This window comes from Uranotaenia lowii, chromosome 2 (assembly GCF_029784155.1).
Source record: "Uranotaenia lowii strain MFRU-FL chromosome 2, ASM2978415v1, whole genome shotgun sequence".
NCBI lineage: Eukaryota > Metazoa > Arthropoda > Insecta > Diptera > Culicidae > Uranotaenia > Uranotaenia lowii.
The window spans coordinates 95,800,234-95,826,864 of record NC_073692.1 but is presented as its reverse complement, the minus strand read 5'-3'; the positions used below and the strand labels follow the sequence as shown (position 1 = coordinate 95,826,864).

Genomic DNA, 26,631 nt, shown 5'->3' with positions numbered 1-26,631 from the left:
CAAGATATTTAACCAACAAAAAATTATCATTAATATTTTATTTCATTTATAATAACTTTTGTAAAAAAGGTACTTGTTAAACAAAAAAAAAATTGTAGAAAAAATTTCAACTTAAATTTGGATTTATCAAACAACGCAATCTTGAAAATGTATTATTTTTGGACAATTTTGAGTTTTGATTCAGAATCTGAATTCTGCATTGTGAAACTGAATAAAAGTTCTAAATTCTTAATTTGAAATCGATTTCTGAATTCCAACTTCAAACAAAAACTCTCAGAGGATTTTATAACAGAATCCTCGAATTCTTTTTGAATTATTTATTTCTAGTTCATCTAGTTAATCTAGACAACCATTTTGGAACTTTTCATAAGTTTGAGCCCAAATTTGAAATAACCCACCGGGGGGTTTAGAACATTTTATTTTTTTGAGGATTTTTAACCTTTCACTGTGAAAACGCTCGTCTTACCTTTAGTGTGAATCCAACATCATATGTCAATAACAGGGGCGGTCCTAGAGTTGGCTCTTGGGGGGGGGGGGGGGGTTTGTAGGTTTGTAATTTGAAAAATTTAAAATTAGAGACAAATAGTGAAAACTTTTAACAAATTTTCTCAGTACACTTATTTTGATATCCTTTTACAAAACAATCTGTGAATCTTAGATGTTCACTACAAAAGTGTTGATAAAAAGATAATTTTCGTAATTTTTACAATTGCTAGTTCACAAACTATAACTTAAAGAATTCTTTAAAGAATTTTCCGATATGATGTCATTTCACAAATGAAAATTAAACAAACATTTTCGTAGAAGAAAAAGTAAAAAACATAATCTTCAAGTTACCCACAATATTTTTACTGGGCATCTTCATATCAGCGTAAGACCCTCACAATAATTTTAATGATTCTCACTTTGCAACACTTTCAAAACCATTATTTTAGAAAAGGGTTTGTTAATAATACCTTTAATTTAATTTGAATTTTTCTGAGCTATTTTGCTGAATCGTTATTCGAAAGTGCCGAATTATTATTCATTCTTGTTCCAATTCTTCAATTTTTAAATATAAATTTAATTCAAAATAAGATCGTCAAAGTCATATTCTTTGGTTTGAAGCTTTTGGAATTTCATTTTTATTTGTTTTATCTTGGATTTCAAGCTCTCATACCAGATTTTTAATTTTATTGTAAATGAATCCAAGGAAAAGTAACTAATTTGGAACGAATAATTTATGAAAACAGTGAAAAGTCGTATTTTTTTCTTCATGCTCGCAATATTTGCAAACTTTTTGTACAATGTTTGAATTATAAATGAATATTGAATAAAGAGTTAGTTTCTGAAAGTTAAAACTATTTCAGTATTTCAGTGAAAAGTCATCAATTGCATTGAAATTACCAAACTTTCAAATTCAGAGTGGATTTTTTAACCTAAGTTATTAAGCTGGATTTCTGCTCAAAATTTTAAATATTATTGTGTAGATGAGCTAAAAACAGTATCGGCGATATAATTGGTGTGAATCCTGAAATCCAGCCGTGTTGGACAAAAGCTAAATAAATGTTTTTCAAATGTTCAACTTGAGCGACTGCCTAGTTTCCAAGAAAAAATCGGAGATGACGGAATAGTTTTATCTCACCTGGGAAAAATTGAAATATAGGCAAATTTTGGAGCCTATGCTTTAAAATCTGTTTTTGGAAATAAATTTCTGAACTCGATTTTTTTCATCAGATTTTATCCATCACCATCATTCAGTATTTTTAGAAAATTGAATAGATATTATTAGAGATGTATAGATTAGTACGAACGGTCGAATACCGACTATAAGTCCTTTTCAAGTATCCGGTCAAACGAATATTCTTAATATAAATAGCATGAACATGAAAAATCGTTTATAAGCTTAAAATGTGTTCAAAAGTACCGTCTTCATCACTGAATATTCTGCGAAAAATATTATTGTGAGTAATATTTTAAAAGTGATGATAGAATTGATGAAAATAAATTTCACTTTTTGCATAAAAAACAAACAATGCGTGAACAACTGCACTCACATAGGGGAGAACTGTACAAGACGCACCAGTTAAGCATAATCGCTATTTACAGCGATACCCATTATCTATGAACCAAATTGAAAGTTCACGACGATTTAGTGATCACATTTACATCTTATCAAAAAGAAATAATATGTTAAAAACACGATTTTGGTTATATTTTTGTGAACATCTTAAACATCAAAAAAACAAGCCGCGCGGTAGAATGCCAAAACTAGTGGACAGAACGCACCGTTCCGGATGGGTGGTGAGAAATGAAACAATGGTTATACGAAATATAGTAATTGAAACATTAAATTTTTTATTACATGTTTATCTTATTTTTGCAAACTAACCATACTTTCGCAAAAAATCGTTTATTATTGCTTAATTTAACGAAAATTTTGCTGTTCAAAATTCACTTTTTTATATCCTTATATGTAAAACGCCTTCAGGTAGGCAACGAAAGTCAATTTCTTGACTGATATCGCGGCGAACATTGCGGCAGATCATTTCTTCGAGTCAAATATTGGTGCACCTTTTTAACTCCAACAGGGACGAAATTTGTTATAGTAATGCATTCTTATCGTAATTTGGGAGTCAGCAAATAAAAAGAAAGACATTTTGTTTCGACATTTGGTTTTTCTCAAAAGTTAACAGCATTCAAAATTTGAGCCCAAAACACGTGGTTTTGCGGGCATTCTGTCCCAATTTTGATATAATTAATTTTAGTAAAAAATTGTGGGAAGTTAGTGAAATATAATAAAATATTAATAGTCATTCGAAAGTGAATACGAGTGTTATAACGAAAAGCTGCTGTTGGATCAGATAGAGCAGACTGGTTTCCCATAAAACCTTATATGTTTACCATAAAAAATAACAAATTTTAAGCAGAGTCTATTTATCCTTCTGTTTCTAAGAATTAAAGTCTTTTTTGTGAACTTTTCATCTAAAAAATGATGAACAAGCTCATTTGCTACAATAAAAATGAAGAAAAACACCATTTGGAGCCAAACGTTATTGTATTTTTGAGAAAGAATGGCATGGGCCATTTTACCTCGCTGGTGCGTCTTGTACAGTTCTCCCCTACCTACGCAGGTAACGCCAGCCTCGAACAGCTTTGGAGCAAAAGTACTAATCAAAGCAGGTGAAAAATACTATTTTTTCGTGTTTTGTATAGAATTTGAGGCATAACTCATACTAAGTTTGAACCAATAATCTAAGTTTCATATTTTTAATGTTATTTTTTATTGCAATAAAATCCCCATAATTGAAATTTATTTTTACAATTTTAATCATAATTTTGTCTCAGAACAACTTTATCGTAACCATTTCTTACTTAATTAACTTTATTTTGGAAGTTTCAAATGAAAGAATGGATTAAAAAAAAAACATTGATCATTACTTAAATTGTTTAATTGATAACGACTCAAAATGTATGAGGCCAAAGGGGGTATAAGTGCATAAAAGCTAATGAAAGACGTAAAATATCACAGTAAACGAGCTTTCGAAAGAAAAATAAATGAAAAACTTATTTCGAGAAAACACATTTTTAATTTGATGTGTTTGAAAATTTTCCATGTATTTAGCCAAAATTTGTATTTATTTTTCAAACGTAAAAGTATGTAAATAAAAATTTTAAAAATCTGAAAAATAACAAAATATAGTTTGAACTATGAAGAATGGTTTTAAAATAAAAAATCCAAATCGATCATTTTTGCTACATCGAGGCAAATACAATCAAAGCTCTTTTTTTTGCGAAAACGTTCCAAAATAAGAAATTATTTGAAAAAAAAATGTGAAATTTAAATGTTTCTTTTTAATTTAAATTGTCTCGATAGTTTTGGTACCTTTAATTAAGAAAAAATATGGGCTTTTGAGCTGCATTCTGTAAAAATTCGAACTTGCAATGAAAATAAAACAAGAAATGGAAATGTAAATGTAGGCAACAAAAATCGAATCCGTTCAGGTGGCCATCTGGTGAAGGGGGGTAGGGGTTGCCAAATATCCACACTTGTGCACTGAGAGGAAGAAATGGGTAAACATCTAATTTTTTGTCCACGTGGTATCTGAACGGCCCCAAAGGCAATTTAACGCTTAAATGCTCAAGTCTTTTTTACTTCTTAAAAAGATTGGGATATGTTGATCCATCAAACATGGAGCCAAACCGATCTGAAATAACTTATTTTAACGAAGTTAGTCTGAAAAAAATATTTTCAATAAATATCCAAAAAGTGAAAACAAACTCATGAGCATTGAAGATAACTTATCAGATAAGCGATACGTTGTTTGATGACAGAGATAAGCACGAAATTAAATTGCATGTTTCGCATGATCCCAAACTTTTTGCCGATAAACCATACCGAGGGCTGAGACCAAATTTTGGACCGATAACTTATGTAGCTATTTTATCTATTTAAAGCACTATGCAAATTTTTAGCAAAAAATTAAAACAAAATTGATTTTTATGAAAAAAGATTCAAAAGCAACTCAAAATTTTTAAATTCGGTCCACTCAACCCTGAACTGATCGGGTTTAAATATAAAATGCGATTTTTTTGAAATTTTCCATTTTTAAGCCAAGTTTAGGTCATATTTAGTTGACATACATATATATTTTGCCAAAAAAATACAAAGAAGGTTCGACTTTAGAATGAGATCAAAAATTTTGCAGTATGTCATAAGATGACTGAGATATGGTCAAACAAATCAGCTTTTTTTGAAGCGTGATCCCACCTCAACAAAAGTTATTTGGTGAAATTCGGGCTAGGGAATTGCATGTTACAGCTGTTTTAGTTTGGCGGACCGACTTTTTTTTTCAATTTTAAGCTTTTAAGTTATTAATAATATCTTTTATTGATCAAAACCCCCACGGAGTGGAAAAATTTGAGAATTCAAAAGTACACCTACTAGGAAAAGTTCTTAGTTTTTATGTAAAATCCAGCGGTTGCGAGTACTTCGTAACGGTTTTTTCCGCTTGGGGGGGGGGGGGTGATCACCCCGATCACCCCCCCCCCCATAGGACCGCGCCTGGTCAATAACATGATTTAATGATGAATTTCCCTGGCTACAATTTTGTAGAAGACATCAAAGTGATACAAATTGAGAGAAAAGAGTTGGAATGTCACAAGCAAAGTGATTTTTATTTCATTTGAAAAATCTAATAAAACTTCTCACCACTGATTGTACTAAGACCAGAACAAGTATTCTACGAGCTTAGTTATTGATTGTAGAGGGTAAACATTTCCAAAACGGTTTATTTACATAAAAAAAATCAGTCTTTTACATAAAATTGATGAGGATTATCTGAAGTTATGAAAATTTTTGGGGTTATATTATTCCGGAACATATATCAAATTCTTTTTTTGTCACTCCGATTTTTCCAAAAATCCCTATGTTGGGAATAAATAAAGTTATAGGTATTTTAAACGAAAATTTAATACATTCTTCGAAAATTCAAACAGTTCAACGAGCTAAAGCCAAACTGTAGAAAATGGGAGTTATATCACCTGTCGTTTAGATTTTTTTTTTCAAATGTTTGATCTTAATGTTCTCGAATGTTTGATCTTAATTTACTCGAATGTTTGATTTTGTGCAATGTAGATCGTGTACAAGTTTGTTGCAAGCCAGACTTGGTTCAATTTTTTTCCAATGTATTGAAAATTTGAATTAATTTTTTATTCAGAATCCCCCCCCCCCCCTCTCCCCTGACTGATTCGTGATATTTCAACTCCTAATGGCAAAAGATAGATTTCAAATTTGTTCCGGCCATATAAAAAAAGATGGCACCTGCTTCACTTGAAAATTTGGTTATTCATTTCATACTTTTTAACTTTGAACAATGTTACATTTTGAATAAGTGCCTAATCTGGGGAAGTATATGTAGAAAATTATCTTGAACATTTCAAGCCACTGCTTTAAGTACTGTTCATGACACGATGTTATATTTTGTTTTCATTGAAGTAAGAAAATAACATTCCAGGGGAGGGCCAAAAATACAAAAATCCACAGAGAAATGTTTGCAAATCCTATCAGATAAAACCCCAAGTTTTTTTTTTATTTCATCTAGGAAATTTGAAAAAAAAATCATCGATTTGAACAAATGCTAAATTTTCAGAAAACGAAATTAAAAATTCGCTAAAAATCAGATGACTTCAGATCTGACAACTTAAAGTGAATTGAGAGAATGTTTTCAGATAATAGTATTGATTCAGATCAACCTCTTAAAATTGTTGAAAACAAAGTTAATGTGGAGATTTTGTAATCTTCTTTTTCCTTTTATTAAAAAAAAATCAATGAAAGACATTAGGTTCAGTTCGTGAACTTTTGAGAAAAATTAACAATCTAAATTTTTGCTTGAAAACTTAAATTCGACCACATTTTTACAAACACGACTACAAATGCTCATAGCTTTAAATAATCCTGATGAATTTCATGTAAAAGATTGATTTTTTTTAATGTAAATAAACCGTTTTGAACATTTATACATTCTACAATCAATAACTAAGCTCGTAGAATACTTTTTCTGGTCTTAGTACAATCAGTGGTGAGAAGTTTTATTAGATTTTTCATATGAAATAATAATCACTCTGTTTGTGACATTCCAACTCTTTTCTCTCAATTTGTATCACTTTGATGTCTTCTACAAAATTGTAGCTAGGAAAATCTACCATTAAATCATGCTATTGACATATGATGTTGGATTAACGCTAAAGGTAAGAGGAGCGTTTTCACAGTGATTAGTAGGATTTTGTCTTTGAAAAAACCGTTAAAAAGGTTAAAAAATCTTCAAAAAAAATAAAATGTTCTAGACCGCCCGTTGGATTATTTCAAATTTGGGCACAAATGAAAGGAAAAAAGTGCCAGCTTTCGACTGGTGCAAAAATAAGCGATGCTAATTTTCAAAAAATAAAGTTTTCTTCCAGAGACACTCTGTACTTTATCTAAAAACCTTGGAAATCAAAAACCTTGCATTTGATTTCAAAGTTTAAAATTCAAAATCTGGGCAATATTCAGGTAAATTTGTGTATTTTTCAATCAAAATCAAGTAGAAAAAGTCGAAAAATTGTTTTTTTCTCATTGCAACACATCAGCCAATTTATTAAATTTTAATTTTAATTTTTCTTTGATTTTGCATTAAAATTGAAACTGAGGTCATTCAAATACTAGGTTGCCTGACTTTTACAGTAAGCAGGCGTAGAGAGCGCGGTGAAGTGGGGTTAAGCTCGTTATCTTTGTTTACAAACTAGCAGTGTGCTGAAATTAAAAGGCAAACTTAGGTCTCAACTGAAAATTCATATATCCGCGAATAAGGACTGTACCCGAAATTCATGTACCAACCTCTTTTGTGCATATGTAGCTCTTGATTGCGTTTTTCGAGTACAGTCTTTCAATATCTATCAACAGTTTAGAATATTTTTTAAGAATGTAGTAGAATTTTTGGCCTATGATAATATTTTGAGGTTTTGGCCTTAGTTCTGAGTCGAGATTGTTACTCTTGATTCATTTTAGTCGTTTATCAAAATTTGATCAAACAATAAAAATTTGAATTTAGAGGAGAACATTTTTAGACCCTGACTGGGAGAAGGGGTGGTTTGACCCTCAAAACCCTAAGACCATAGCTTCTTTTCTGTTTGAATATTAAAAAAAAATAAAGCTTATAATATATACAAGCTTTAAAATTTTCAAAATTATGATTTTCAATTTTTTTATCCCGTAAGAACTCGGCTCAACGTTTATGTACATGAAGTTATATTAGAAGTTTCATATGCTTTGAAACCAGAAAGCTTACATCTACTGTTTATTTCTATACAAATGTTCATCTCTCTTATCGTTTGAGCAAACTATAGACCGAACCTTCAAATCACCGGTTCGCCAATCAATGCAAATCAAAACCGCGAGATTTGTCGTTCATTTGAGGTAATTTTATCACCTTTCTCGCCTCCCAGCCACAATGCTGCTACCCAATGACCCACAACTTGGCATGACGGATTTCTGCTGCTAGACTTACCTGAATGATATATCCGAGGGACGTGAGCAGAAAGATTATCACGTCCAGCACCGTGTGCTTGACGGATTGCTTCTTCCGGGCCGGATTGATCTCGGACTTATCGAACGAAAACGGCTTTCCGTTGGACGCAAGCATCGTTGGTGATTGATTTTTTTTTCTTCTTTCGGTTTGATTCGTTTCTTAAGCTTACAAAATAAGCTACCGCGCGGTCTTGCCTCAAATGATTAAGGTGCTCTTCGAGTTGCTATATGAATTTTTTCTTCAATTTTTTTTTATTTTGCACAATTCTTGTACCACAACACACTCTGAACTAAGGCAGGCAGGCAGGCAAGCAGAGCCAGGTAATTGCCAACAGCACACGTTCGGCCTCGTTATTGCAGAGCTCTCTGCTCAGAGCTGTTGTAGGGGTAAGGCAACACTCGACTCGACACACGACTTGGAGGCCGCGCAATGCACAGCATTAGATGGATTACGTATTAGGATGGTAGATACTTTTTTCTCAATTGCACTTTTTTTTTCGCTCCCTTGGAGTAGTTGCTCGAGACCTGGCCAAGTCTGAACGAGGTCGCTGTTGGAAAACTAGTTTTCCTTGCTTCGCCTTTGGTTTGAACCGAACTTCACTAGCACTAGTTTCAGAAGACTTTAGCGCACTTCTTCTAGTAGGTTCGCCACAGTCGAGTAATGCTGCCCTGGAAAGGTGGAAAACGCAAACTGCAATCGAGAAATACTTTATCACACTCCTATTGTGGTATCCAATGGAACTAACCGATCACCTCAAGGCGTTTTACTGCAACATTTGCTTCCACATTTCACTTCTAGCAACACCAAAGGCTCCCTAACTCCCCCACAGAAGTCGTTACCTCTTTCTGTTTTTTCACGTCTAACGTTTTCCGGCTAGGAACTTCAACCGCACTGAGCAATCGACGCCACTCTTCTGCTGCAGACGATTACCACCATGTCAAACTGCACCACCGCGTGCGCTTCCTGTTTGCGTGGAACAGCACAGGTATGGAAGAAAGAGCAGAAAATAAACCCTGTATTAGATAACCACTCGGATATCACACAACCACCAGTTTCGTGCTAATTTAATAAACTAAAGAAAATCTTGAGCCCGCGTATCCAGAACGTCAACAAATTCCAGCCAGAGGAAGAACCGGTGTAAACGACGAGGTAAGCTCACCAGAAACACTACCAAACGCCAAGCGCTCGCAACCGCGGTCAGGATTCGAATGAACAGCCACCACGGCACAACAACGTTCCCCTCCGCGATGTTCCAGCCAGACGATGCCTACTCTGCTGCTGGCGCGAAATAAAACATCGCATGAACCTGCGATGCGCCTCAACAAAAGTAAGTACGCCTCCGGCTCGCGTATGCCGCCAACCGATAATTGTTGGTATCTACCAGCAAGCAAACGGCAATCGGTCGGGTACTTGCCACTCGAATTATTACAGCGTTTCATGAAGCGTGATGGATGAATGGTGGAGAATCATTATTGCCGCAATTGAAATATGCTAAGCCAGCCTGCCAGAAGAGTCGCGGGGGGATGTGTGGCTTAGTGCGGTAAGGCTTCTGGCGTATGCTAAAATGCATGCATAGCCAAAGAGTATCGATATGTTGCGCCCGCAAGAGAGCACGAGAGCATCGAGAGTTGTGGAGAGTTGTGCGTTGCTGCTATGCTAGAAAGAAAAATGAAGTTGTTCTGAAGAAATGCGATTGCAAACGTGCTTGACTAAATGATCTTCAAATGCACCAGATCTTTCTGGTGTCCATCAAATTGGAGTTTGCTGGGTGACAACAGCGGAAAAGCAATTAAAACAGTTTTTATTATCTCAATCGGGCAAAGTGGTGTTGACAGTATGGCAAACAACTTTTTTTTATCTGATCTTAATGGGTTCTAAGAAAATGGGATAGCAAGTTTTAATGTTCTTTTATGAAAAAAAAGTATAGCACCGACAATCAACACGTTGCATTTAGTTTAAACTTTTGGGATGCTTCATATGTGTCTCTAGCAATTTGTGACGTTATTTTAAAAAAAAATATCACAAATTTCTTGTTTCGAAATCTGACTAGTATTTTCATTTCATTTTGTCAGAAATGGAAATGTGAAGAATCTTCTAAAAATTATTAAAAAAAAATCAGCTTCATTACTTCTCGCGTGAGCTTTCATTACGTCGTATGAACCATCTAAAGAATTCACAGAAAATTGCTGCAAAAGTTATCAAAACAACTTTAAAATTTGTATTGCACATAGGGGAGATAAGGGCATAACGAGCACCCGTGGCACAGTAAGCATTTCTTTTTTCTACAAAAGTACGCATTTTCATAAATTAATTTTCATGAGGAATAGTTCAATTCCTGTTCGTGGAGATTTTTTTATTTTACCATTCATGATCGACTATTTTGATTGTTGGATTTCATGTCTTGTAGCATTTTGGCGGGTGATGCAAAGCACCAAAACATAATGTATGAGTGTGTGTGAATTGCTTGTATTCTACAAAAAGTCATACATTATTTTAGTATTGCTTGGTTTGAGGGATCTACGCCTCACCGTTCAGTGTAAAATGCATCGATTATTAATGGTAAATGAAAAAAACATCACTTCGAGCAGGAATCGAACTCGAGCCTACTGCCCAGCTAGCATGAAATCGTAATAGAAATGATAATCCGAATCGATTAGTAACGCATTTTCAAAAACCGTCGTAAAAAGGTTGGTATTGAGTGAATTTCCATCATTCATTTACGACATGGGTGGTCAACATTTTCAACAGGCGGGCCAAATTTCAGAAATGAAATTGGCTGGCGGGCCTAAAAAAACAAATTGTTCCAGAGTATTAAAAAAAAAAAACCAATAATATTTCAGATTTTTGATAACGTTCTAAAAACATTTGCCTAGTTCACATCGAGTATAGAGTCATCTTAATAAATCATTTTTGTCACTTGCATGTTCTTACAATTTTTGATCCATTTTAAAAACAGTAGAAATATTGCGCAATACAAAATGAATTACCCCTCCCAACTTATGTATGCACGTCAATTTTTCCAAGAGATGTAAAACCTCCTCGGGTTTTCCATCCCAGAAATGTCAAATTGCTTTACTACAATGGAGATTTAGCCAATTGTATGGTCTCCAAATATAAAAAATGATGGCTTATTTTCCAAATTTTTCAAGTTTACAGTTCTCCTTAGAAAAAAATTGAAAAACATATTAAAAAAAAACGCCGAATGGAATTTTTGAAAAAACGTATACAAGCTTTTGACATTTAAAAGATTGTTTTTAAAAATAATTTTGATTTTTCAAGGTACGGACCTCAACTCAATCCAACTCTTTTCAAATTTTACAGCAACTCGATTTGACAAGTGTATTGGGAAAGCTCCTACTATCAGGATGAATACGAATTTGATTGTTTATAATCAAATAAAAGTTGTTTTTCGGAAAGATTTATCAGTTCCAAACCGGTTCTAGTTGAACCTACTACCCAACTGTAAATTCTGTCAAGTTTCAAATTATTGATGTACATAAATACCAGTGATTGAAATCCTCACCAATTTTCTCATCAGAGGCATTCAAAATACACAATTTGAAGCCTCGCATAGCTATACAGGAGACGACACATATACATTCATTCAAACCTCCCCCCATGAGGAGGATCTGCTCTGAGAGACACTATTCGTTTGCTGCCCCGCCCGAACGAACTCTCTCAACGTTCGGTTGCTACATGATGCATGAAGAAGACGAGGCACACATACTCATTTACGTTCTTGAATTTGAATAACTCCAGTCCAGCCGATAGCTGTCGTTGAGGAGAACATCTTCAACCTCGCCGCAAAGGTTGAGGCAACAACAAAAACAACCGAACTTATTGCATTGCATAGGCCCGCAACGTATAGTGCAAAGAGGAGGGAGGAAAAGAAACGAAAAAACTAGCTGCCTGCGTGCGGTTGCTGTGCAATAATAGCAATAGCAGAAAAACCTCACGCATTCGATCCAGGCACAAACGAGGAGACTCGGGTTCGCTCTGCCTTTTGAATTCGCTTCCCTCAAGCTTGTAACAGGAGATGAGTGAGAGCCATTCGTTTGGTTTTTTGGATTCGCTGCCTCGAATGTATACTGCTTCTTGAAGGCGGGCCATATTAAGAGCGTATAGAGTTGTTTTTGACATTTCTTACGCACACTTGTTGAGCGTGTACAGATGAGGCGGGACAATTAACCTCAAAAACTCTCGGTACAAAAAACGGGCAGTCGGTCAACACACATGGTCGTTTTTGAGGTTGATTGTCCCAAAACTGAAAAGTGTTGGTGAAACAACCAGCATAATATCACGAACACTATCAGCGGCAAATGGGACTATGCATCATCGGTTTTGTTGTTTACGCTGCCTCAAAGCAACCTTTGCTTTCGAGTAAAGCAGTGAGCGAGAGAAGGTTGATCAATTCATGCTCAGCAAAATTCAATCACTGATAAATACAGAGCACATTGCCAATTAAAACATATTTTGATTTGGATTAATTTTCTTAAATATACCTTTTTCTGGTTTTATGTTACGACCGGATGTTGTTCATTAAATATTTTTGGCTTTTTCGGTCTTTTTAGTATATCAAACATTTTTTTTAAATACCCGACGTTTCGACCAGTTTTTGTGGGCTTCATCCGTTTTTCTACGGTCCCACTGCAAATCAACGTTAGAATTTAAAAAGTCGTTCAATCGCACTGCACATCAACGTTAGAATTTAAAAAATCGTTAATTTTTCCTAATTTTAACGTTGATGTGCAGTGGGACCGTTGAAAACCGGATGAAAATTATTTCATTTTATCATATAATTTTGGACTCTTTCTGGATAAATACGACACTGACAAGAACAACAGACTAATAATTCTCTTGAAAAAGACCACCAAAACTGGTCGAAACGTCGGGTATTTCGAAACAAAATTGTTCGATATACTAAAAAGACCAAAAAAAGCCAAAAATATTTAATACCTTTTTCTGTTAAAGCTTAGCAAAAAAAAACAAATTTGAAAAATTTACAGAGCAAACCTTCGATATTTTACATAAATTTAATGAGCAATTAAATTTTGATGGATGAGCTAAGTTGATGAAATACAATTTGATATGCTCTTACTATCTTCTTGAGGTTATTCAAACTCCTCAATATTAAAACAAGAGTCCGCCGCTTGAATGCTCTTCACACCAAAACCTAATCGGAAAACATTGAAAAATGAGTGCTGGAATTTACAGGTAATGTTTAAAATACCATACAATTGTGATGATTTCAAAATTGTAATAGTGAGTGTTTTTTTTTATTCAGCTACGGTATCTTTTTTTGTAAATTTATATGAAGCCCTCAGAGCCAAAGGTATATAAGCACAAGTTTAAGTGAAAAAGTTATCAATTTTGAGTAAATAATGCCAAACGATGCTCCATGTTTCAAGTTCGATTCTGTTATTTTTTCAGATTTTGAAAATTATACTTACATAATTATACGTTTGAATGAAAATAGCGAATGTCCGAAAAATGTATGGAAAATGGCCAAACACAACAATTTAAATGCGTGTTTTATCCAAATAAATTTATACCCTTTTAACTTGTATCAATTCAAAGAGATTTACAGAACTTCGATTAGAATTTAGTTGGTGTAGATTCATATATATTTATCCAAATGATATATCCAGACCAAGAAAAACGGTCAATTCTTAGTACATGGTTTTCCAAAAAGAGCTTCGCGGGCCACAAAAAGTTGGTTTGGCCACCCATGATTTACGACAAGCTTTGCCCAAAAAAGTTGAATCGGATAGCAGTTTATTCAATTCGTAAATATGTCTCCAAAAAGTTGAGAATATGCTAATTCGACATTTACGATTTGAGTGATTTGATTTACGATAAATGGGTGGTCCTTCAGTTGACACTCTATCCTGTCTCTTCCTTTGATCGGTTTGTAAAAAGAAAATCTCACCTATAGAGCTATAGCGTGTTTAATATCAACTGATGAATTGGCATCGTGGTAGCATATCGCGCAGCTAACTCGGAGGACTGGAGTTCAAATCTCTGTCGGGGATATTTTTTTTTTTTCGTTTATTTAGCTTTTTGTGGGAAAATCGAATCGTTGCATTCGAATTCGCTGCAAGATTCCACGGCAGAGAACGCTCATCGTGCCCCGATTAATGTTGCTTATACTGCCCCAGTGGGGGTTCTCATTATGCCCCTACAGTGACTGGTTTTAAGCTTTCGGCAAATTTTTTTTAAATGTATTTTTTAACGATTTTACCTACTTTTTCAAGTATAATTCAGTTATGAAATAGACTTTTTTAGTGTCTGAACACGAATCAATAATGTAAATCACATGTTATAGCTGTTTTCTATGGTTAAATAAGTGCGTTCCTTAAGATGGCCATTATGCCCTTATCTCTCCTGTGTACATATATATAAAAATGTCTGTCTGTCTTTCTGATCTCCATACACTTGAAAACTACTGAACCGATTAACGTGAAATTTGGCAGGTAAATGCTTTTAAGGCCGGGGAAGGTTCCTAAAATAGTTTGGGATGGTTTGGTACCCCTCTCTTTTTCCTGTTGGGAGATAGGCAGAGGGAGGACGGCTCTCTTACAATGTTTTGAATAACTCGAGAACTACCCAGCTAACATGAAACCATAATAGAAATGATAATCCAAATCGATTAAGACATTTTCAATAATCATCGTAAATAAGTTGGTATTGAGTGATTTTCTATCATTCATTTACAGCTAGCTTTGCCCAAAAATAGTTGAGTCGGAAAGCAGTTTAGTGAATTCGTGAATATCTCTCCAAAAAGTTGAGAATATGCTCATTCGACATTTACGATTTGAATGAACTGATTTACGATAAATGGGCAGTCCATCGATTGAAACTCTATCCGATCTCTCCCTTTCTTCCTTTGACCGGTTCGTAAAAAAGAAAATCTCACCTATAAATAGAGCTATAGCGTGGATCATATCAACTGATGAGTTGGCATCGTGATTAGATACCGGAGTGCGAACTCGGAGGACTGGAGTTCAAATCTCCGTCAGGGAATTTTTTTTTCGTTTTATTCAAATTACTTAAAATCGTTTATTTTTTTTTATTTTGTGGGAAAACGAATCGTTGGAATCTTGTCATTGTAGATAAATCGCCTCCACTTTTGTAGCTATACGCTATTTTGATAAGTTTAATACCAACTTTTCATCTGGTATAATTGTTTGAATAATTCTGTTGTTCCTAAGATATATGTACCTCCTAAATCAGGGGTGAACAACCTTTTGAACCAACGGGCCAATTTGAATTTCAAATTGTTTACGGCGGTCCGCACTCAAAATAATACTGGTCCGTATTTTCAAATAACTTTATTTCTAAATGTTGGCTAATCGTTGTTAAGTACTTTTTTCAAATTCTTGTATTTTTTGTTCAAAATCTTTAAAGAAAAATTGAATACCGTTTTCCGGAGTCGGAAAGTATTAGCCAAAATCAATGAAGCTTGGATTTTTAAATGGTTATTTGTCAATAATTTATTTATTTTTTTAATTAATTTGAACTTCAACTTTTTTCAATTATTCGTTCTCCTAAAATGATACATTATTTGCTTTGCTTTTAATCAAAAGCGCAAATTTTTGAAAACTTTTCCGTACTCATAAAAGTCGATTGTATCATTGGAAATTCTAGCGATATCTTATAGTAAACAAAACATTTTATTTGGAAATCACCGTTTTCTCAGAATTTGACGTTGAATTGTTATCATAAATTGTCGATTTAAATTTTTCTTTTCTGCTAGTATTTTTGGGAAATTTGGACAAGCCGTAATTTAAAGGATTTTAAGGAAAAGAATGTCAAAGATTTACAGCTAACGAGCCAATTTCCAAATCCCATCGATTTTATACCGAAAACAACTTCTTTGTTTCATAACTTTTTTCTCTCACGAAACAACTTTTTGGCCATATAGTGACCATTCGTCGTTCGACTTTAAGATCTTTCGAACCGTATATTGCTTATCCGTGTACACAAGAAAACCAAATAGCATAAATTTTTACCCAGAAACCTTTCGTCGAAGAATCTAGTTTACAGTTTTGATTCTTTATTCTTGAAAAAATTTACAGGTTCTTCTTTATTTTATTAAGGATTTTCTTTATTTTATTGAAATACCACTGCAGGGATAGGATTTCTAAAGGTTCATGAAAGTCATATGACATTGATAATGTGAATTACCATTATTCATTCCTAAAATGACTCAATAAATATATCTCAATGACTTTTTTGAACAAAAAAATGTTTTGATTTTTTATCAATATTTCAGTGCAAATGAAACAAGCCAGTTTTGGCCAAATTTCATAAAATAAAAAAAAAAACCTTTAAAAAAAGTAATCTTCTGAACATATTTAGCACACGTGACAAGACATTATTTTGGCTTGATGCTTAAAAAATAATCGATGGCCTGAGTGATGCTCGTGCTCATCTTTAGCTTTAAAGTTGGCATTCCAGATTTTCCGGTTTATTCCCGGATATTCACGAACAGTCCAATAAACCCCCGAATTTTATGGAAATCTGCCTGAAATTTGTCCACATTTATTCACATAAGTCAAAAAATTTAGCAAAATGCATATTAAGTTATGCTAAATTTTGATGTTTGGATGCAAAAATGAATGTTAAGGAATATTTTCTTCAAAATGAGCTTTGGTTTTATTTTTGACGCTTTGAAAAAAGATTCGGAGAGTTCTGATGACAAATTTAACATTCAAGTGATTTTTTTTTTCATTTTTCTCTGAATTTGCTAGAATAATACTTAATTTTTCTCAGATATGCCCGGGTATTGCTTGGTTTTTAGATTGGAAAAATTGAAATTACACCTCCCTTCTTCCATGGAGAAAGGAAAGGGAGGAGAAGATCCCATAAAACTTTCATTGCATAACTTGAGAACTTTTCCAGCAAATGGATTGAAATCAGGCATGTGAGGGTATTTGAATACGATAAATGTTCCTGTGATAAATTGAAGCTCTTCTTTTTCAGTGGGGAGATATAAGGGGACAGGGGGGCTTACATAAAAATCTTTCACATTATTGCACTAATCCAGTTTATTTATGCATAATTAAGATACTGCAGCTCAGGTGAATGTCATGCAAATGCAGATCGAATTTCGATTTGTTTCGACATTTGTATGCGAAATCAATAAAGAAAAATTCCATGGTTTTCAATGCCTTTCTACCGAGTGAGAGCCCGATTATAACTGGAATTTTACTTGAAATAACTGGAAAACTCTTGCCAAATATAGGATTTGTCTTCTTCCAGATAGGGACCTCATGTATTTGTGTGGTATAGTTCGTAAGCCCTTCTTCTTGCTTTGGAAGGGAGAGAGGGTGAGGAGTTTATCTCAATTGCCAAATTTACATTTTTTCGAGCTGCAAAAAACTGAAGATCTGATTTTAAGTAATTTGGGGCGCAGATTCCCAATATACTTAATGTACTTTTTCTAGAAGCTCTTGTTTTCGAAATAAATTTGGAAGATGATTAAAAATTTATTCAATCAGTTTGGGCACTTTTTATGCAAAACTATAGAACATTACAAAGATTTTGATTTAATTTAGTTTTAATTCATTGTTCAACTTTCCAGAATATCGCGAGTAATTTGACTTCTGAAAAAAGTTACAGAAGTTCTCCTTTTGTTTATTTCTCCCAATTTTGCAAAATACAGTAATTATGACGAAGTTTTTAAGAAATTTTAACCCAAATTGAATCTTTAATATCCAATCGTTTTGCAGTCTTCAACAAAGTTATTTATTAAATTATAATCTCTAATATCAAATACTCGAAGACTTTCTTCTGTGGTGTCATAAATAGTCGTAGAGCTGATGGACAAAATCTGACAAATGATTCGAGCTCAGGACGCCAAAATTGTCCAAAAAACAGTTATTAAATAATAGGCACCAAAAATGGTATTAATTCTATATATATAAAAAGCAATTTCTGTATGTTTGTTTGTTTGTTTGTCCTCTATAGACTCAGCCGTCTTAAGGGCTAGAGAGCTGAAATTTGGCATGGATGCTCATTAGGACCAGGAAGGATGAAAAATGTTTTTAGATTTTCGGATGACCCCTTCTGAAGGGGGTCGTCCATAGAAGACAAATATTGTTTTCGCGATATTGACGTTATTTTTCGTCGGATCGTGTTGAAAATTTGCACATAAGTGTTTTGAAAGACAAGCAATCGATTTCAGGTGTCAAATTTTGTGTAAGGGGTCAGCCAAAAAGGTCGTCCATATTCACTGTTCGCTGTTTTTGCGATATTGACGTTATTATAAATCGTATTCAGATGAAAATTGGTACACGATAGTTTTGAGTGACGTGTAATCGATTTGAGGTATCAAATTCAGTGTAAGGGGCCGGCAGAAGGGGTCGTCCATTTTAAATTTTCAATAACTTTCCAATATTGGCGTTATTCTACACCGGATTGGGATGAAAATTTGCACATAGGAGTTATTAGAGATAAACAATTGATTTCACTTATCCAAATATAAGTCAGGGGTCGGCCAAAGGGGTCGTCCATATTAAATATTCACTGTTAATGCGATATTGTCGTTATTTTACATCGGATTCTGATGAAAATTGGTACACGAGAGTTTTAAGGGATGAGTAATCGATTTCAGGTATTAAATTCAGTGTAAGAGGCCGGCAAAGGGGGTCGTCCATATTAACCTTCCAATATTTTTGCAATACAGACCCCGTTCGATTTTGGCAACACGCTCGTACATTTTGTGTTGCCAAAATCGAATGTTGCCAAAATCGAACGGTTTTTTTTGAAACTTTTTTTTTTATTTTTTGTCTCAAATTAATCAAAATTTATGAGAAACATTGTATAAGCACTATTTTTTTTAGTTTAACTCAATTATATTAGTTATAAGCAGTAAAATTGTCACTGACGTCAAGAAGAATTATGTAGCTTTCATGTGGTTGGCGTTTATAGATTGTTTCAATAAACCAAAGTTATATTTGAATACAGAGTGAATATTTTTATCGAAATTCGTTTTCTTGTTGATGAAACAACTCGCATGAATCAAATTTTAAACTTTCAAAATCATTATTATTCAGCACGCAACAAACGCGGTTCGATTGAATTATCTTCGGCAGTAAACGGGTATGTTCATTGTTCAAGTCAGCTTCATATCGCATAATTCTATTGATACGCATTGTTATTGTCACCTATGAATACGCCTGTTACACACAAACAATGAATTTGTTTCTATTCTCCTTTTGTTTGTTTCTATGTGAATGATATTGATTCACTGTACATTGTTCATTCTCTCTCGAATCGTCATTGAGTAAAGACTTAGATTTTATTTTTTATTCCATTGCTTTATTCAAACTAAATTGAAGTTTTGTTGTGTTTGTTTCGTGGTTTTTTTTTCAATAAAAGCTGTTTTATTGGTTTGCGAGCAGAAGTATAGTTCACGACTATTCAATGGTATGAAAATCATTTTTTTTAATGTTTTATAAAATTGACAAGATTAAAATTCGACAGATGGCCAACACGACTGGTGAGAAATTGAAGCGCAGAAGCTTAACCCTGAGTCAAAAACTAGAAATTCTCAAGAAGTTGGAGAGTAAGTCAGAAACAAAATTGTCTATTGCGAAAGAGTACGGAGTCAACCGTTCCACCATCCGAAAAATTGAACTTCAAAAAGAAAAGTTGGTACAAGCGTCGTCTTGTCGTGGGAATAAGAGCTCAAAAACAAAGTATGCGGCTTCAGGAAAGCATAGCCAATTAGAACAAGCATTGTTCTATTGGTTTATACAAAAGCGTGATAAACATCACGTTATAACAAATAATCTTATTCTTGCAAAGGCTAAAATTTTCGCCAAAGAATTCAACATACCAGATAGTTTTAAATTTAGTGAAACTTGGGTACGTAATTTTAAATTTCGGTATGGTATCAGGCGGTTGAAGCTTTCAGGGGAAAAATTATCGTGTAATGCTTCCAGCGTTGGACCCTTTAATCTACATTTTTTGTCTTACGTTAAACAACGAAAACTTACGGCTGAACAAATCTACAATGCCGATGAAACCGCTCTTTTTTATAAAGCTTTGCATGGGTACACTTTGGTACATGCTGGTGAATCTTCTGCTCCTGGAATGAAAATTGCTAAAGACAGGGTCACATTTATGCCCTGTTCTAACGCTATGGGAAACCACAAATTGCCGATTATAATGATTGGTAAATCGAAAGCACCAAGAGCCTTCAAAGGTGTAGAAATTCCAACAAAGTACGCATCATCGAAAAATGCCTGGATGACCCGGGACATCATCCAGAAGTGGTTTCATGAAACATTCGTTCCACACGTGCGTAACTTTTCGAATGAAGTAGGAATCGACCCGAAAGCTGTTCTTCTTTTAGACAATTGTACCGCTCACCATTCTCAAGATCAAATGATATCAGATGACGGTTTGATTGAAGTGAAATTTTTGCCTCCAAATGTTACCCCACTTCTTCAACCCATGGACCAACAGGTCATTCAAATTATCAAAACAAAATACCGAGAAAAACTACATCTGGAAATCGCCAATCAAGCGGACTTTATGCAACGGATTATGAAGATCAATCTTAAAGACGTTGCATATTGGCTACATGAAGCATGGATGGAGGTTTCGCAATCAGCAATTCAAAGGTCCTGGAAAAATATTGGTTGGATTGTAGGGTCAAATCTCATTCACGAAGATGATATTCCTTTGAGTGAACTGTTTGCCCCTCAAGTGAATATCGACACAATTCAAACTACGGAATATTCTGAAGAAGATTTTGGCATTGATGAATATACAGACACGCAAATAATCGCTCTTATAAAGAATCAAGCAGTGATTGAATTTTGCTGAGCATGAGTTGATCAACCATCTCTCGCTCAACGCTTTACTCGGAAGCAAAGGTTGCTTTGAGGCAGCGAAAACGACAAAACCGATGATGTATACGCTCTCAACATGGCCGCCTTCATGAAGCAATATACATTCGAGGCAGCGAATCCAAAAAACCAAACGAATGGCTCTCACTCATCTCCTGTCCCAACCTTGAGGGAACCGAATTCAAAAGGCAGAGCAAACCCGAGTCTCCTCGTTTGTGCCTGGATCGAATGCGTGAGGTTTTTCTGCTATTGCTATTATTGCACAGCAACCGCACGCAGGCAGCTAGTTTTTTCATTTCTTTTTCTTCCCCCCTCTTTCACCATACGTTGCGGGCCGTGCAACGCAATAAGTTCGTATGTTTTTGTTGTTGCCTCAACCTTTGCGGTCGGCTCGAGTTATTCAAATTCAACAACGTAAATGAGTATGTGTGCCTCGTCTTCTTCATGCATCATGTAGCAACCGAACGTTGAGAGAGTTCGTTCGGGGCAGCAAACGGATAGTGTCTCTCAGAGCAGATCCTCCTCATGGGGGGAGGTTTGAATGAATGTATATGTATCGTCTCCTGTATAGCTATGCGAGGCCTCAAAGTGTGTATTTTGAATGCCTCTGATGAGAAAATTGGTGAGGATTTCAATCACTGGAATCAAGACGACAAAAATTGCGACGAAACAGAGGTCGAAGAAGACGAAAGATATTCTTTGGATAATTCAAGAGAAACGGAAATTACTTTGGCGGAATTTGCATCTCCTGTATTAACTCGAACACATCAAGTCGCTCAAGATTTGGCTCGAGTTATTGAGTGGGCGGAGGAAAAACGTTTGAATATGTTCGATATTTTGCATCTGAGGAAAATCCGAAGTACCGCGCTGCAGATGTGTTTGGATGAATAAACTTTCATCAGAACTTTTCCAGGATCATCATCATCTTATATGAATTTATGCTTTTGTTTTTAATTTTAAATTTAAGTATTACGTTACGATGTAAAATTCAATAAACTATGAATTTCAAATTCACTGTATTTATTTTAAAATAAACAATTTTTCCCTAAAACATATAAATAACACCTAAAAACAGTTTAGAAAACCAATTCTTAGTGTAATGAAAAGATGTGGAAGGGGGAGGGGAGTAGAGGGTGGTACATATCCGGATGATGTCGACTATGTCCTAGATACTTATTACGGTCACTGGTGAACTCGATTTAAAATTTCAAGTGCTTTGAGGTGCTACACGATATGCATTATTTTAATCTAACGAACTGGCCACTTCCTCGCGGTATCTGGAACATGCCTACCGGACGGGGGCTCATCCAAAAGTGACCACAAACGTTTTGTATGATTTGTGTGGCCTCCAGTGGACTTACAAAAAAAAAATGGAAATGATTGGGCGTCGCATGATGGGTTTGATGCGACTCTAAGCTCAGGCCCAATGTGTATCCAGGATATGTTACGGCCTAATCTCCAGAAGCGGACCTCCGGACGCACTTATTTCCGACCATAACATAGAGGAGAGAAAAACCTTCCATATGACGTTTACAGAATTGAAATCGGTTCAGTATATTCAAAGAAATTGAAAAAACATTATTTAAGAAAAAACCGTTCGATTTTGGCACATGTGCCAAAATCGGATGTTGCCAAAATCGAGTGTTGCCAAAATCGAATGTTGCCAAAAACGAACGGAGTCTGTATTGTCGTTATTATACATCGGATTGAGATGAAAATTTGCACACGGAAGTTTTCAGGGACGGGCAATCGATTTCAGATGTCAAATGTTTTGCCAGGGGTCGACGAAAGGGGTCGTCCATATTAACCCTCATCCGCATTAGATTTCATTACCCTAATCAGCACTAGGAGTGTCAATTTGACACCACAAGCTCAAATTGTTATAACTTTTGGCGTGTTAAACCGATTTAAACATAACTTATATCAATAGAAACCTTGTAATGTCAGTAAAATATGTTTAGAACATTATATATAGCTAAAGTTACAAGTTTTCTCGTTATTCAGCATGAAAGAAAAAAAATCCGAAAAAACATGCCTCATGAAAACTGCTGTAGTTCATATATTACACTTCCAAAAAAATATTTGCCTTATGCATATGAAAGCTGAAGTTAATGCCTACATCATGAAGGCAAGAAATATTTTTTTAAATTTTTTTTAATGAAATGGTCACAAAAAGTTCAAAAAAGTGGTCTAAAAAACCTACTTTTCATTCGATTGCTAGTAAATATTGTTTGAGCGATGGTAGAGTTTTGAAAAAAGTATGACTACAAAATGTATTAAAATTCCAACATTTTGCTGTCTTTAGATTTTTGATGCAACAAAAATTGAATTTACTAGAATTTTTCAAAGTTCACTACTTTGCGCGATTTTTTAACAAATTGAAATTTCATCTGTTTTTGTGGTCCACCGTCAGGTTGTACCCGGATTTTCAGTGCTTTCTCGACGTTTGAAGCAATCAAAACTATATTCGTTGGAAAGCACATTTAATCTTCATTCTAGTGAGGTGCTACAATTCACGCTGCGAGATTTCACAAAAATATGAAAATTATAAACGTAAAATCATTCCTGAATTTCTAGAACTACAAGCAGCGGTCCAGCAAAACGTGTTTGTTTGCTCTCCGAGCAGGTACGGTGGGTGGTTATTCGGGCAGAGAGCGAAGCCGACAGATAAAATAATGATGCGTGTCGTGACAAGCAAACGTGAACTACTATCAATAGAAAATTTCCAACCAAGAAACGTACGACACGCATCATTATTTCGTCTGTCGGCTTCGCTCTCTGCCCGAATAACCACCCACCGTACCTGCTCGGAGAGCAAACAAACACGTTTTGCTGGACCGCTGCTTGTAGTTCTAGAAATTCAGGAATGATTTTACGTTTATAATTTTAATATTTTTGTGAAATCTCAAAGCGTGAATTGTAGCACCTCACTAGAATGAAGATTAAATGTGCTTTCCAATGAATATAGTTTTGATTGCTTCAAACGTCGAGAAAGCACTGAAAATCCGGGTACAACCTGATGGTGGACCACAAAAACAGATGAAATTTCAATTTGTAAAAAAATCGCGCAAAGTAGTGAACTTTGAAAAATTCCAGTAAATTCAATTTTTGTTGCATCAAAAATCTAAAGACAGCAAAATGTTGGAATTTTAATACATTTTGTAGTCATACTTTTTTCAAAACTCTACCATCGCTCAAACAATATTTACTAGCAATCTAATGAAAAGTAGGTTTTTTAGACCACTTTTTTGAACTTTTTGTGACCATTTCATTAAAAAAAATTTAAAAAATATTTCTTGTCTTTATGATGTAGGCATTAACTTCAGCTTTCATATGCATAAGGCAAATATTTTTTTGGACGTGTAATATATGAGCTACAGCAGTTTTCGTGAGGCATGTTTTTTCGGATTTTTTTTCTTTCATGCTTAATAACGAGAAAACTTGTAACTTTAGCTATATATAATGTTCTAAACATATTTTACTGACATTCCAAGGTTTCTATTGATATAAGTTTTATATGAAGTTCATAATAATTCAAACGACTTAAATAGATTTTACTTTTGTGGTGTCAAAATGACACCAAAAGTCGGAAAAGGGAGTTTTTTTGTCCAGGCTTCCAGGGTTCGTCCATAAAAAAAGTAAAGATGCAATATTGAAGAACTTTTGAATTCATTTAGGGTCCCCGAAGAAATTTTTGTATTTTGAAGCTTCTGAAAAAAGTTACAAGCCTTCAAACTTGCAATGGTGTCAAAATGACACCCTAATGCGGATGAGGGTTAATAAATGTTTTACTGTTTTAGCAATATCAACGTTATTATGCAATGGATTGCTTTGAAAATTTGCACACGGGAGTTTTAAGGGAAGGGCAATCGATTTCAGATATCAAGAGGCCACCGAAAGGGGAACTTTTTGGCAATAATTGCGTTGTTATGCAACGATCGTGTCGAAATTTATGCACGGAGGTTTTTTTTGGCACGGTCAATTGATTTCTAATTCCAAATTTAGTAGCAGACCACAGAAAAAGTGATCGTACAATTATTACTTAACAATGAATTCAGAAGAACTAACAATGTACAATTTTACTAAGAATTTCACATTATAAAAATTTTATCATATTTTTCTTTTAGGTATTTCAGTGCCCAAGCATAAATTTCTGGCAACTTTCTATAACTAATAACTTTTTAAACTGATTTAAATTTAATTGGATTTTTTTTTTGTTTTTTTTTTTTAAATATAGTTTATTTTTCATTCGAAGGCTCAACTGCCATTTTAGCTTAAGGAGCCGAGCATCTTTTCAAAGAGGTAAGAAACCCGTTTGAGAGTGTCTTGAGTCACGGTTCGAAAACCGGACGAAGCCTCTCTCAAACGGGCGCAAACCTCCTACAACGTTATAAAACTTAGTGTAATTGATATTAACAATAACAAAACAAAGTAATAACAGTGAAGAATATCTCTATACGAAGTATCCATGATTGTTGTATAGCATTTTTCTGGCTCTGGAAATATCTGCCTGCAGTCATCGAGGTGATGTGTATCTCTTTTCCAAAACGTTTTCCGAATGTCAGTCTTGGTGATAGTGGGAGCCGGGTTTCGTCATACATACGTTGTTTCTCATAAAAATAAATAGAAATGATAAGAATGAAATACAAAATTTATAGGAGCAATGAAATGCATATTGATTAGATGTTAAATGCGGATATTGATAGATGTTAAATATTCATATAATATTTTCAGGAGATCCAGGTCTTGTTTAGCCAAAATATCGCGTACAGGTGTTCTTGGAGAAACACCTTTTTGTCGGAATGCGGTTAATAATTTTAATCTTGCACTATTATATAGTGAACAATTCCACACGATGTGATCAATGTCGTCGTAGCTACTTTGGCAATTACATAAGTTTGTGTCCGACATATTAATTCGGAAATTATGTGCATTAGACTTATAGTGGTTGGACATTAAGCGAGATATCGCTCTAATAAAGTCTCGAGTAAGGTCTAGTTTCTTAAACCAAGGTTTTGTGCATACTTTCGGTTGAATTGAATACAGCCATCTTCCTTTTTCACTTGCATCCCATTGAGCCTGCCATTTTGATACAGCCAGTTGGTGGGCAAATGGAAAGTGTTCGTGATATGCAATGGGGCGATCCATAACGTTTCCTTCGGATGCACCTTTTTTGGCAAGTTCATCCGCCAACTCATTTCCCGGTATACCACAATGGGATGGCACCCATACGAGGGAGATTCTATAGGATTTACTCGCTAAAGCATTTAAATTTTTTCGTATGGCTAATAGGAAATATGAATTTCGATTCGTTTTTCTAAGGCTTTTGATAGCTTCGATTGAACTGAGACTGTCAGAGAAGATATAATAGTCTCCTATTGGCAATTCATCTATGAGCTCCAGAGCTCGACTAATTGCAGCCAATTCTGCAACAAAAACTGATGATGGATTGTCAAGTTTGTAGAATTCTGTGTGATGATGATTCATGATGCCAAATCCTGTTCCTCCATTGAAACTCGATCCATCAGTATAGAACGCTTGCTGGGTATCTATTTGTTCATATCTATTAGCGAACAAAGCTGGGATGACATTCAATCTAATACTATCTGGAATGTTTCGAATTTCTTCCTTCATTGAAAGATCAAATAAAATATGTTCGCTGTCAAAATCGGTGTTGTTTACATGAGAAGAGAGATCAGACGATTTAATTGCTTGACTTTTAA

The 26,631-nt window shown here is 34.6% G+C and overlaps 1 protein-coding gene across 3 annotated transcripts in view; it reads right to left on the bottom strand.

Moving 5' to 3' along the window:
- LOC129744860 (short-chain dehydrogenase/reductase family 16C member 6) overlaps window positions 1-26,631 on the bottom strand; it is a 110,957-nt gene that overhangs the window by 73,162 nt on the left and 11,164 nt on the right. Inside the window, exons 1-2 of one of the 3 annotated variants that reach the window (XM_055737599.1) lie at window positions 9,205-9,359; window positions 8,025-9,008 (exon numbers count right to left, since the gene is read on the bottom strand). In XM_055737599.1, the coding sequence (XP_055593574.1) occupies window positions 8,025-8,159 (135 nt within the window). In that variant the 5' untranslated portion in view covers window positions 8,160-9,008; window positions 9,205-9,359. Of the gene's footprint in view, window positions 1-8,024; window positions 9,360-26,631 lie in introns of those variants that run through there. The other 2 variants (XM_055737601.1, XM_055737600.1) reach the window with 2 other exon arrangements.